Consider the following 14,234-nt stretch of genomic DNA (forward strand, 5'->3'; position numbering starts at 1 on the left):
AAAAGTCTTAAAACACCTACCTTTATGAGTAATTTGTTTTACTGATGATGGGGGGATATCTGAATTCTGATTAAAATCTTCTTTTATTTCAATCTTTTTTTCAACTTCATCAGAGTTGGATTTGGCTAACTGAGGTAGCTGATGTGCTCCAGGTTCTGTCCTTAAACTATCATCAGTTGACTGTTTACCGCAGAAGTTCTCTGGTTTTTCCTTGACATTTGAATGTTCTGTAAAATTCTCATTCTTTTCTGTATGTGCTGAAGACGCAGGTAACATGGCAGCCTGTGCTGAATCTTTATGGCAGTTGGATTCAAGAAGAGTATTCCCAGATACATCTTGTATGTCAGAAAAACTTTCTGATTCATCTTTTATGCCATGCTCCTCCAGATGCAAGGGTGACAGCAAGGATTTTTCTTGTATACTACAGGCAAATTTAGGCCCTTTTCTTACTGCAGAGCTGAAGGAATCAGTTACCAATTTAGTGTCGCCTTGGATAAGTCTTCGTTCTAGTTCTCCAGTTATCACAGTCATTACCGACCCTCTCCTTTTCTTTGTTACCTCAGGCTCTGCAGTGACTGGGTGAACATTTTGCTGTAAAGCTGAAAGCTGGTTTGGGGCACTTTCTGTAGATGCATAATTATTACTTTCCTTGTCATAAATAAGTTCACCCAAAGGGCTTCTAAAATGTGAAGAGACCTGTACCAACTGAGCTTTGTTCTGTAGTTCAATGTGCTTTTCTAGATGGTTGTACTCTAGAGTCCCTTCATCTAAAGCATTTTCAGTAGACTCAGAGTCTTCCTCCCATATGGCTAGGTTTCTCAGAGGCTCTGCATGCGCATTTTCTTTTGTTTCATTTATAATACCACTGGAATGAAGGCTCTCCATTATTGGTTCTTCTGTTTCTTCACTGTGCCCCACATAGTCTGCATAGTTATTCAGGAAACAAGCGTTCTCTAGACTTTCTTCAGGCTCAGATGGATAAACAGTAATATTATGATCAAATGATGTGAAAGCGTACTGATACGAAGACTTAAGACTTCTCAAACTACTCACTGAAGAGGTCAAGTCAGGACATTCACAAAGCTCTGTATAGCTGGTATGAACATGTGAGTTCCTGTCACACACATCTCCTGCTCTGGTCTCCACAGGTAATACTTTTAAGGATGGCAATGAATAAAAGCCAGAATCTCTTCTAGGGTGAGCTGGTGATGGTACTTCAAGGGTAGTATCTGGGAAAGACCTTCTTCTTGCTGTTTTCTGTCCTGTGTCTTTGTATTTGTCACAGTTATTTCTTTCTTGACCTAATACATTGTTCTTACTAGCATGTTCCTTCCCAGTGTTTGGGTTATTCAAGGTATTGCTAGCTACAAGGAAATTTGTATTTTTAATTTTTGAGAAAAGCATTGTATCTTTTGAAAAGTCTTCCTTTTCATTAGTGTCATCTTCACAGTCCTTTTTGTTATGTTTACAGAAATAATTTTCTTGCCCCCAAATTCTCAAGGTTGTAGAGAGACTGTCAGATTCCTTTCCATCATTAACAGAGTACAAAGATACCCCCTCCGCAATTGTATCCAAATGCATTTTGTCAGAGTCAGCAAATTCTTTAGGTGGAGGGATAAGTGTACATCCATCTGGGAATGCATAATCTACTTTTTCATGAAAACTAAAAGATGACTCACAATCTGCTTTGCAAGGTGCCTCTGTTACAGAATAATCTGTTTCACTCCAATACATATCTTCATGGTCCCTGTTGCAAGTTTTGCACTGTGTTTGTTTACCAGGTTTGATGTTAACCTTCAGATTTTTCTTTCTGCTAGTATATTCCACTTTGATTTCCTTTGCTTCAATGTTCATTTTCAGGGAGGCATTTTTGTTGATGGCAGTTTGAGTTTTATGGTTAGAGGATCCCCTATAGCTCCCATTGTGTTCTGCTGAATGGTCAGTTGAAGGGCACTGGTACTTCGAAGATTTTGAACACTGGCTTTTCTGGTATTGACTTTCATGACAACATTTATTATTCTTCGAACTTTTATCTTTTTCAGATACAAGATTTGTTCCAGAATCAAACAAAGAAACATTCTTAATCTCTACTTGCACATTAAAAGAACCATATTTTACTTCTGCAGTAATTTTTCCAATAGCCAAGCTAACAGGTTCTGCAGAGTCTGTCTTGTTCCACAGCGTAATTTTTCCTGTGCATGAGCCCTCTGATTCACCAAAAGTCACTGAAGCTAAGATTTCATCTTGCTGAGGATGAGGGTAGTTTTTTTGCTTCTTTCCTTCTTTTTCACTGTCTGATATGTTATCAAGGTCTCTGTCTTCAGATGCATCTGAGCCACTGTGATTCTTGTTTTCATGATCATTTCCATTTTCTTCAGTACCCTTCAGTACATGCAGTGGCTCAGCAAAGTGAGCCGGAGCCTCATCTGCTTTATTTTCAAGGCTTCCTACATTTTGCTGGCATTTACAAATGGGTGACAACTGTTCATCTAGTTTAAGGTGAAAAAAAGAAAAAACAGTTTTCCCGTGATTTGGTAAGCATTATCACAAATGTATGATTAGCTTAAAGACACTTTTCATAGAAAATGCCTATTTTATCTTTAAAGTGTAGTGTATTTTCTACAGTATTATTTTTTCACTTCAATATTAATTTATTTTGTGCTAACTACCTGTGAAGCCGTATAAATGGGGTACACCATGTTAACTAACTCTGATTGGAGGAAATGAATATATGAACTTTTTTTTTTTTTTTCCTCAGAGCATTTTACAGTTGCTAGGTGATAAGATATTTTATTTGAATTTAGAAAGATCTATCCTGTTTGCTTCCATTATTCCTCTCAGCATTTGCTTCATTCCTGTGAACACACTGGGACAAATCAATATCTCATCGCATGTTTGCAGTTTGGGGTGAATTACATGGAACGTGAATTTTCTAATCCTTTTACAGATGGGCAAACAAAGGGATTAGCGAATATTGTCACAATCAAAGAACAGATCAGTGGCACATTGCCAGGAGGTGTGAGCCACAGGTTCAAAGCAGAAGAAAACACTGTTTCCTAGCGGGAGTCGTACTGGGCAAGATATCATGGCATTCATATGATTACATAAAATTCTGCCTTGCTTGGGCTTCTTTTAGAATAGATCATGTGCATTACAGGATGACAATTTACAGTGACATCTACCTAAGCAGGATTAGAACAAGCTGTTAAACCACACTAGTGGAATTTACAGCAAGAAGGCTGAAAATGTGAGGCAATTAAACATCACCATCTTTGGAAAGACTTTGCCAGAAATGGGTAGGATAGAAGCTCAACTAAAATAACACAACTAGTCTCATCAAAACATTGCTTGTATGCACCCACACTTGATTGTAAATATTTTCAGTTTGATAAATAGCTTTGATGGAAAGATGGAAGTCTGTCTTGATGAGTAAATGCAGAATAACCATCTATGATTCTGGTGTTTTTACTTCAAATTAAACATTTCTGTAAACTTACATTCTTTGGAATCAGAGCTCTTTCTGCCCTTGCAGCTTTTTCTTCTTTTTCTACTCATTCCTAAGAAGAGAGCATCTTGGTTCCACTCTTCTGTGTGGGAGGGAAAACAGTGGATAATAAGACAGTTTCTCTGGAATAATTTTGATCACTCCCTCTCAGGCTGTCTATCTTGGCTATTCTCCTGTATGAGAACTGACAGATTATAACGAAAAATAGAGAAGTGCTATAGCAGGTGCTAATTGTTTTCTTCTCTTGGTTATTTGGGACCAAATTTTCAAAGGTTTCTAAATAATAGCTTAAAATCGAGGTCCAATGACCTCAGGTACAGAGTCTGAACCAACACTCTTTGAGTTGTGGCTGACCTTTTCCAACCTATGGTTTTATATGATTCTGATTTTTATAAATTTATATTTTGTTTTAAGGATTCATTTAAAATTCAATCTTGTTTACATACATAATAAAATACTTAATAATAATTGGTTTTTTCTCCTGAGAAAAAATCAGAGTTAATGTAAGAGAATAAAAACGGGTGACAGAAATGCATGCAGAGCAAATGAAGACCAATATATATCACAGTTTAGGTTGTCCCTTGCATTTAATTTGGGAAGAAGAAAATTGTCAGATTTTTTCATCTCATAGGCAAAATTCTTAAATGTAAGATTAACAGTTAATTCTGACTTAGTACTGAAGGCATGCATGACTTGAAATTAAATGGCAGTGGAAGATGTCTAATAATTAACTTTAAAACATTATTATTTTCACAAAATCAATGAAATAAAATATTTGTGTTTCTACATGGGCCTATGGGAAACTTAACTGTCTGAATTTAACAGGCCTTAAGAAACACAGTATCAAAGAAGGCTCAGTCAAAAGGAAACACTATACCTGCTACTGTTTGTGTCCTTCAGAAACCTGAGACAAACAAAGAATACCTAAATCCCAAACTAGGGGATGAACTTTGCATCCATGTTTAGTTAATCTGTCATTTTCTTGCAGCTGATCACTGAAGTGAGAACTTAAATTTATATTGAACTGAACAGAATAGTCAATGTGTTAGGATTTGATTCTATTTATGTAATCCAAAGGTTTTCTATTGTATTTTAAATGACCTTGGAATAGATAATTCACATTGCTTGAAATTAGAAGTATTTGAAAGTCTTGAAAATCAGTAGATCTGGGAAAAAATCAACTGACTGTAAGTGTTACTAATTATAATAATCTTTAGATGACTGTTCATTAGTAAATCAACTATGTCACTGTGGAAAGAGCATGAGTGAATTTTTCAGGCTGCAAACTTACCTGGTGTAATGAGATGTATGGATTCTATCATAAAAATGAGGATTAAGTTTCTAAATCATTGCATTGACATTATAGGGCTCATGTTACGTGTCACTGTATGCTGTGATACATAGATAGCCAAATAAGTGGGAAAAAACTCCTCTTTTAAGACACAGTTACTGATTCTGCTTCTGAAAACTTCTTAATTTTGCATGAGGCTGACTGAATATGTCAGTGCACTGACACATCCATGAGTTAGTCACCAAAATGCAGGCATTCTCCCATCTCTTTGGAAGACACTCTTGGGAGATTGAGAAAGTTTTGTATTTGTTTCACAACAAACACTTTGCAATGTCTACATTGTTAATTTTCAGGGTGAAAATACACCTTTCTGTTTTTTCCAGGTGTCTTTAGTGAAAACTTGACAGCCAGCCAAACCTGCCAGATGAGCTCCGATCTCAGTGGGAAGAATGATCTTAAAGGTAAATATAGGGCTTTAAAGGACACAGAGGCAAGAGCTGGAACTGATATTTATCTGTAGTGTTGGATATGAGGCAGTGACTATCAGTTTCAGTTAAAAATCAATATTGTCTTAGAGAGTTACATATGCAAGTATGCTGAGAGTATCAAATTAATATTTAGAGGTGCCCTATGTTACATAAGATCTGTAGATTGGTACATATATTTATGACAATAAGACCAATGCTCTAACAGAGCTCCACAATCTGATTGTGATACTTCATGTTACATTTCAGAAGTTACATTTCATTAAGCTGTAATTGTTAAAATATTTTTACTTCTAGGAATGCTCTCAGTTCAACCTAAGGAAGATGCTACACACTCATTTCCTTTCTCTTCTCTTTCCTCTTTCTCCTCCCCTCCACTTCCTCTTTATTTTCCCCTTCCCCTTATTTACCTTCATGGTTGTCTTTCCAAAATACTTTCCTTTGTTACACTATTTTTTGTTTTTCCCCATGTGTTTCATGTTTTTTCCCCTTTTTCCCTTTTCTATGGCCAGTAATGAAACGGTTAACCTCAATATAGGAAATGTGATTGTTAAACTTCATTGCTAAAACGCTGTCAAAAATTCTCTGCAGATCAAGAACAGCTGCCTGTTTTACTCTAGTCTCTTTGTGTTTGATAGTTAACTGTACAGCTGCATACACTACAGATTAAAGAAAATCTGAATTTTACCGAATGATTGTTTGCACTGTTCATTTGTAAGACTACTATCTCTCAGATGTTAATTTTCATATTTATATGATGTTATTGATTTTAACTGTACATGCAGTGTGTTAAATTGCTGATATCTTAGAGTAGTTTTCACATAAACATTGGGAAGAACCTCTATGATGCAAATAGTTTTTGTTGTCTCTACTACATTTCTGTATGTTTAGCTTATGCTTTCTCCTCTAAGGTTTACCACATCTGAAGAGACACCAGTTCTTTGCTTTTCACTCATCTTTTCTATGCATGTTTTCCTTGTATTGTTTATGTCTATTCTTGCTTTGCTGGTCCTACAGCTGAGATGTGATGAAAGAACTAGGACTCTCATCACCTTCAATTCTAGCCACATGAGTAGACCCATTGACTCGAATATGGATTAGTTGTATTCATAAGGACTGCAGGGTAAGACCCTGCATTAGGGACTATTTTGTTCACTGCTGAGCACTAGATGAACACTAGTCCAATTAGCCTAGATGAGAATAGAGGTACTCAGCAGTTTACTGGATGGAAGCCAACATTCACTGACATAGTGCTCTATGCAACAGGTTATTCTTACTACAAACAGCAGTGCTTGCATTAACTCAGAATAATAACTTGAGTGAAAGATCACTCCCTACCATAACCATGGTTAGAAGCTCTGTCTAGAATGTGTTCATTTTCACTGTGAATAACATCCATAATAGTGTTTATTTCAGGATAATGCAAGCAATGACAAGCTTTGTGATAATAAAGGCAATAAAGTATTTTTCTAACATTTGCCTCTGAGATCATGTTTGTTACGCAGGAAAAGTTGCCTTAAAAACACCAGTTGGAAGTAAAACTGAAAACACAAGAGTTATTTTACTTAGTTTTCATATATTTAAATAATGGAGATTTTATGTGTGTTACTAAGGTTTCTTAAACAAGCATATTGAGTGAACTTATAAAATAATGATGGACTGGCAGAAAATACAAACTAAAAAGAAAGAAAGAAAAAAATCAAGAAAATATTTAATAATGTTGAATCACAATGGTGTGGTGATACACTTATAAAATATTTCATGGTCTTACAGGATAACAATCATTGCCATTTTAGGAGGTAAGTCTCTTACCTATAATTTCAGTATCTTAGGTTGTAGAAGGCACGGCTATGAATATATTCAGTGGCAGCTGACTGAATCCTGCCACATGGTATCCTATATTGTTCACAGACTGTGGAAGAATGATGTTACAGAATACTCAAACAAGCCTTTCTGAAATATAAACCTTTACTGCTCTTTACTTCTGTATTTCAACTGCAACAAGCCCTTTCGATTCATTTCCTCCGTCTAGATACAGAACCCTACTTTTTGTCTCCATTGCCTTAGATGACCTTAACTACACTGAATTTTGTTCTCCTTGACTTCCATTGTGTCTCTTCTTGTGCTTCTCAATATTCTTCTATTCCATACTAATCTTTGCTTTGACTTTGCTCCTGAAGTTACCAACTGTGTTAGACCCAGTCTCCCACTGATTATTTCCTCTTCTCATCCTATAAAATTATTTTTAAGGCTTGTTTTATCCTTGTAAATTTTTCCTTTACCCTCCTTACTTGTGGCATATTACCTGTGTCAGTTTTTATGCATGGAGGCAGATGCCCCACAGATTATTTGCTCTTAACAGAGGCAATGTCATTAGAACAAGCTGTGTGTGAGAGCCTACTTGTTCCATGGAGTATGCAAAAAGGGCTCATTTATCTCTTATTTACCTCATTCAGGTATATCTTATGAAAGTACCTTCCATTTTTGCCTTTTTTCCTACAAAGATGCTCCAAATCTCTTTATCAAGCTCCCACTGTTTCCTCATTTGAATAATTTCTGACCATATATTTCTGTAATACTCTTGCCAAATAATGAATTTTATGCCAAAAACGTGCAAGAAAAGCAATGTGTTATCAAAAATGCTTGTCTTAGTAGTGTTTCTTGATCTCTGCCTCAGCTGGTATGTATCTTCCTTTTATTTGTTTATAGTTTAACCTATATATTTTCCAGAAAATACTCGTCTATATATTTTTAAGAAAATACTAATCCCTAAAAATGTCTTTGCAAAATATCTAGACCAAAGGAAGCTGGCAGCCACTTACAGGGGCTGTAGCAGGACCCTAAAGAATTTTACGAAATTAATGAAAACATGAATTATATCACTGCAAAGAATTAGATTCCATTCAAATGGAACTCAGTAGTTATCTGACAGTATGCAGTTAGCTATAAGAAGAGCATATCCAAATTCAACACTTAGAAAAGCACAGGTAAGTGAAATTAATTTGCAACAGGTATTGTACTAGACTCAGTGATTAACCATTTTATTTAATGAAATGTGCTGTGGGATTTTTAATGAGCACGCTGAATAATGATCTTGCTTTTTCAGTTCATGAGAAGGTATTATAGCAAACACCAGTCAGTAACACTTCTGCAGTTCTGATTCTCAAGGAAGATTACTGTCTACACAACTAAGAACATCACTTATGACATAAATTAGCATATCCAGGTAATCCAAACCCCATGCAATTACATTTTACATTATTTTGGATTCTTGTATAAGCAACAACTGACAACAAACAAAGTGTTAAGTAGGTTTTGAGCATTCTTTTTTAAAGGAATGGTGGATATACTATTCTGGTTTTTATGTTAAAGATACCTCCGTACAGGCAGCATGCTTTTCACTTTAGTTTTAAGAATGGCTAATAGTTATCATGGGCTGTACATGCACAAGCATTTCTGCCTTCCCAGGGAGAAGACAAGTTATAGGTCCAGATTTCAGTTCTTAAATCGTGCAAAACCATATATAAAACTCATCTTCTTATAAAGCTTTTGTCTACTTACTAAGCTAACCTTGCTTTATTTTTAATTATTTGAGCTTTTGTCACAAAAAGAAGAAATAATATATTAATAAGGACAAGCATTTAGTTCATATTTTGGAGAGGCTTCATTTCTGCAACAACCCTAATTTAAAGGCATGCACAGTTTTCCATTGCAACAAAATGGAGAACCACTACATAGCCTCTGTGCTGTAAGTGGTCTGTACAGAGATCACATGATGACTTTAAAACAAGTACTACGTCATAATTATTTCTACTTACCGATCAGATTTCTCAAGTGGTATCAGTTTAACGGAACGGATATTCATGTATTTATTGTCACGTACGTAAAAGCATATTTTAAAAAACTGGCATAGAGAACATACTTTATTGTGCATTATAACTTCGTTACATTGGGTAAGATAATTCTGCCTGCAGCAAAAGTTCTGAAAATATAGTAAAAAAAAAAAAAAAAAAAAGCCATTTCTTCTTCTGTTGTCGGACCTCTGCTATTCCTGTTTTAGAGATCAAAGGAAAAACTGAATGTTAGCTGGATTAACCCTTTTCTTGTCAGTGAATTTGTCACTCGGATATTTGGTGTGACATCTTGCATTTTAGTCACTTCTGTTTCTGTTTTGGCGTGTAATTCATGCTTTGTAAGCATTAAACAGGTAAGTGAAATACCCTTTAGTCATGATGTGGCAATTGGTCATGAAATAAATAGAAAATTCAGTATAAGGCAAGACCATTTCCAATAATGAAATATAGCCTCTATAGTATACTGTCAATGAAGTACTACAATTCCTTGTCAAGCTGAATTATTAAACTTTTTTGAGCTTCAGAACTGTGCATCCATAATACTAATAAGGTAAATCCAAAATCTTTGATTACCCTTGAAACTCAGCTCAACAAAAGAAACATGCACGACAGTTGTACATTGTAATATTTTAATTGAAAATGGCTATGGCTACAAAATGTAAATTACATTTAAGTAAGAAAAATCTTCAATTTCTCATAGAATGCAAAAAGGGCAAATCACCCTATCCTAGCCTGTAGGATTTGATTTACGTCATCTAAAGTGGGGAAACTTAGATACCGCATTTTCTGACTATGCAGTTTCCAGGGTCATTTTCTCCAGAAGAACAATTTATACTGCATAAAATCAGGGTAAGTTGCATTTAGAATGACAAAAATTTGGATGTTTAATATTTTGTAGGTTCTTTTTTAGTTTTAGCAGGTAAAAGTGTCTACATTGAGAAAATGTCTACATTTCTTCACTAACCCGGGAGAGCTCCAGTGTTACAATGCTTCTCTCCTTCAAGAGCAATAGGAAAATACTTCCCCAAAGGTAGCTTAGCATTGAGGACAATGAAATAGTAGCAGAACAAAACTACTATTCAGGATTATTTAATTGTTGCAAACTGAGTTTGTAAGCTTCTTTACTTAAATATATATATATATATATATCCCTTCTTGATTAATAATCCTGAAGTCTTATCATAGCATTCCTCACATTCCACATCTGAAATTAGTTGCAGGAAGACAGTACAAATAACAAATTGAAGTACATTCAGGTAGGCTTTCACTTCTAAAATTATATACTACAATACTTTGAGTCCCTATGTGCTAAAATGACAGATACAGTCTTAGGGATCAAAAAAAATCTTAGAAATCCCTGCTATTTAGGAAAACATTCTTATTTAGTGAAAAAAAAAAAAAATCTGAAAAATCCCTTCAATTTAGGCAGTAATCAATCTTGTTTATCCATAAAACTAAACTATATCGTGAACTGTAATTGAAATTGTTTAAACGGTATATACTGTGTAAAAAACCTGCAGAAATCTCGTATTTTATAAAAGCTGTGATGAGTTACAACAATTAGTATCTACAGAATACTACCTGACAAGATGTCATTTGAAAAAAACCCCAACCTCTTTTACTTACTGTTACTATGAGCCAATATTAATTTTCCTCAGATAGCCACTTGCTTGCTATTATGGACTCCCTGTGAATAGTTTGCTTTTCTAACCTCATGACGCATATGCTGGCTGCCTTACTAAGGCTTAATAGGATAACAAGTTTATTTTTTTTTTACCTTTGGACTTAGCCACTTCTGTACTGTCAATCCTGGTCAGCAATGACATGCTGTATACATATATCCTTCCAATCACTTAAACAACAAAGGACTACTAGTTATTTAACTCTTAATTGCTAAAGCAGATAAGAAAAATAACAACTCAACTTACCAGGGCTTTACAAAATGTCAAGTTTGCCTGAAAAGTCGTAAGATAAAAGCAGGAGCAACATTGTTCACAGTCTTGCTCCACTTCTTTTTCTATTTCTGTCTCCTAAGCTCAGAATCTCATTACTATATTTAATTCCATACCTCTAATCAGCCTGTTGACACCCACCTCTTTTTCCTTCACATGTTGTAGAATTCAAGATAATAATTCACCACCTTGACCATATTCCCACACAAAATATAATGGTCATGCTATAGTATCAAAACTAGAAGCTTACATCTTGGTTAGTTGTATCAATTTTGTTCTGTGTTTAAACACCTAATCTATTTTTTTCCACTTTATTAAATTACTGTTTCTATTACTCGTAAATTATAATAAATTCAAAAATGATAAAATACAGATTCTTTACAAATTATATACTGAACAGAAGTTAACTCCCATTACTGTACCTGTAAATTGGGATAAAAGGAATCTCTAGAATATTTTCTGCCTTGTACGTCTACATGTAATGAGTACTCTTTTTGCTCTGGTACTATTGTACAAGGGAGAAAAGAGTGAGACATTAATATTACAAAACGTGAACAAAACTCTGTTTCTAGTGGTTTAAGAAATACAATTTTCTGAATGTATTGCATTAACTTAAAGGTAAGAAATAGCCTTCTTGCAGAGCTTCAGTCTTTTGGATAAGGCATACAACTTAAATCTTACAAAGTTTTTCCGATTATATTCCAGTCAGAATCACTCCACTATCTTTTTAATGGTTGCTAAACTTAATCTGGCACTTTTCAAAATTGTTCTAGTTGCTAAATAACTACAGAATATGTTTGTTCAATTAGATATTTTCTATGTAATCTGAAAAAATAACTATGCTTTAGAAAATTTCTGTGCACTGGTATTTGCAAGCTAACACTCAATGCTATGACCTACAAGCAGGTCAATTAAGCAATAAAAAACCAGGAAAAGTCTTCCTTTAAATAGGAGATTAAAATTATCAAATTCATTTTCTTAAACAAGGGTGTCTGTCACCTTCTCTATGAATGATTCATCTGTTGGGGATGGAAAAAAGAAAAGAAAGCTTAAGAAGGACTGTTGGTTTAGCTTTTAAAAATGTATAATATACTAAAAATTGTTGCAACACCAGAATTTATTAGTACTGAAAAATCACACAAATGTTACTCTCAAAGTCTGAGATTATAGAAATGTTGTCTTCTTTTTGAAACTACCATTTTTCTTCTTTTTTTCATGCAGAATGAAAGTTTCCAAATTATTTATTAGCATTGTAAATGCAGCTATATATTATTTATACAGATTTTCAATTTAAAAAAAGTCTGATTCTTAGTATCTGTATTGGTTATGGATACTTCTGAATTTTGCAGTTACAAACCCATCTCTACAGCAATCCACCATTATTTCCTACATGAAAACCTATATAAGTCTCATCCTAATACTATTATTTTCTAGTTACCTCGATGTCATAATTATTAGGTTGGTGCAAAAGTAATTGCAGTTTTTGCATGTTGAAATTTGCTGTTGGATATTAGATACATTCTTAAATCAATATGGTTATGTCATACATAATTTTAATGCACTTTTCTTGCTTTACTTTTTTGGTACTGACTTATTACTTGCTGTTTATTTTGTCTTTATTTTAGACTATGGAAATGATGTTAGACAAAAAGCAAATTTGAACAATATTCTTATTGGAGTTCAAAATGATCTGTAAAGCAGCAGAGACAACTCACAACATCAACAACGCATTTGGCTCAGGAACTGCTATCAAACATTCAGTGCAGTGGTTGTTCAAGAGGTCTTTCAAAGGAGACGAAAGACTTGAAGATGAGAAGCACAGTTGCCAGCCATTGGAAGCTGACATTGACCAATTGAGAGCAACCATCGAAGCTGATCCTCTTACAACTACACAAAAAGTTGCTGAAGAATTCAACATTAACCATTCTATGGTCATTCAGCGTTTGAAGCAAATTGGAAAGGTGAAAAACCTTGGTAAGTGGGTGCCTCAAACAATCATCATTTTGCTGCTGGTCTGATCTACTGCAGCTTTCTGACTCCTGGCAAAACCATTCCACCTGAGAAATATGCTTAGTTAAATCTATGAGATGCACTAAAAACTGCAACACCTGCAGCCCATACTGGTCAACAGAAAAGGGCCTTATTTTTCTTGACACCCTCACCTGACTGCACATCACAGAACCAATGCTCCAAAAGTTGAACAAGTTGGGCTACAAAGTTTTCTTTCATCTGCCACATTCACCTGACCTCTCACCAAGCAACCACCACTTCTTGAAGCATCTGAAAAACTTTTTGCAGGGAAAACACTTCCACAACCAAGAAGATGCAGAAAATGCTCTCCAAGAGTTCATTGAATCCCGATGCATGGATTTTTACACTACAGCAATAAGCAAACTTATTTCTTGTTGGTAAAATTGTGTTGATTGCAATGGTTCCGATTTTGATTAATAGAGATGTGTCTGAGCCTAGTTATAGTGATGTAGAATTCACAGTCCAAAACTGCAATTACTTTTGCACCAAGCTAATATCTTTATGCTACCTTATTTGCTCTTTGTTTCATGCTCTCCCATCTGCTCCTCATTCCTTCCTTGTTCATCTTCCAACACTGTTTGCATACTGTCCAACGTTCTCCTTTTAGTTGTATGAACAACGTGAAACTACGATTCCGTCTGTCCAACATTCTCCTTTTAGTTGTATGAACAACCTGAAACTACGATTCCTTCTGTCCAGCATTTGTTTTTGAAGATTAATTCCACTGACAACATGCAGGCCTGCTGGTAGACTTAGCCCACGACAACTTTTCATACTTCCCCTTCTCTGCAAAAGCAATTTGTAAGAGAAGCTGTGTATATCTTTTCATTTCCAGATGGCTCAACTGATAACCTGAGTTTCTTCATTTGTACGTAGAGCTGAGACAAGGGAGAGAATAAAGCAATGTAATGATTTATCAGCTGTTCCAGCTCTGTTAGAAATTCTTTTTGCTTTAAAGTTTGGTATCCACTGCCTAACAAAGTATGTCACTGGATTGAGAAAAAAGAACTATTAGGATTTCTAAAACATTTTTATTGATTCCAGCTTGCAGAAAATTTTGAAACAGATCTGACATAATTAATTGATTTAAAAAATGTTCAAATTAATCTGAATAAA

At 34.9% G+C, this 14,234-nt stretch overlaps 1 protein-coding gene and 1 long non-coding RNA gene across 2 annotated transcripts in view; one reads left to right on the forward strand and one right to left on the reverse strand.

Annotated features, from left to right (window-relative positions):
* Positions 1 to 3,738, reverse strand: part of LOC139826385 (uncharacterized) — a 41,656-nt gene extending 37,918 nt beyond the window's left edge. The window contains exons 1-2 of the mRNA XM_071802009.1: positions 3,498 to 3,738; positions 21 to 2,489 (exon numbers count right to left, since the gene is read on the reverse strand). Of these exons, the coding sequence (XP_071658110.1) occupies positions 21 to 2,489; positions 3,498 to 3,555 (2,527 nt within the window). The 5' untranslated portion in view covers positions 3,556 to 3,738. The remainder of the gene's footprint in view (positions 1 to 20; positions 2,490 to 3,497) is intronic.
* A 784-nt stretch (positions 3,739 to 4,522) lies between these two features.
* Positions 4,523 to 14,164, forward strand: LOC139826386 (uncharacterized). Its single transcript, XR_011736400.1, has 4 exons — positions 4,523 to 4,692; positions 5,180 to 5,257; positions 8,388 to 8,507; positions 12,713 to 14,164. It is a non-coding gene; the product is annotated as an uncharacterized lncRNA (long non-coding RNA).
* Positions 14,165 to 14,234: the final 70 nt, after the last annotated feature.

The sequence above is a fragment of the Patagioenas fasciata genome, chromosome Z, assembly GCF_037038585.1.
Source record: "Patagioenas fasciata isolate bPatFas1 chromosome Z, bPatFas1.hap1, whole genome shotgun sequence".
Classification (NCBI taxonomy): Eukaryota; Metazoa; Chordata; class Aves; order Columbiformes; family Columbidae; genus Patagioenas; species Patagioenas fasciata.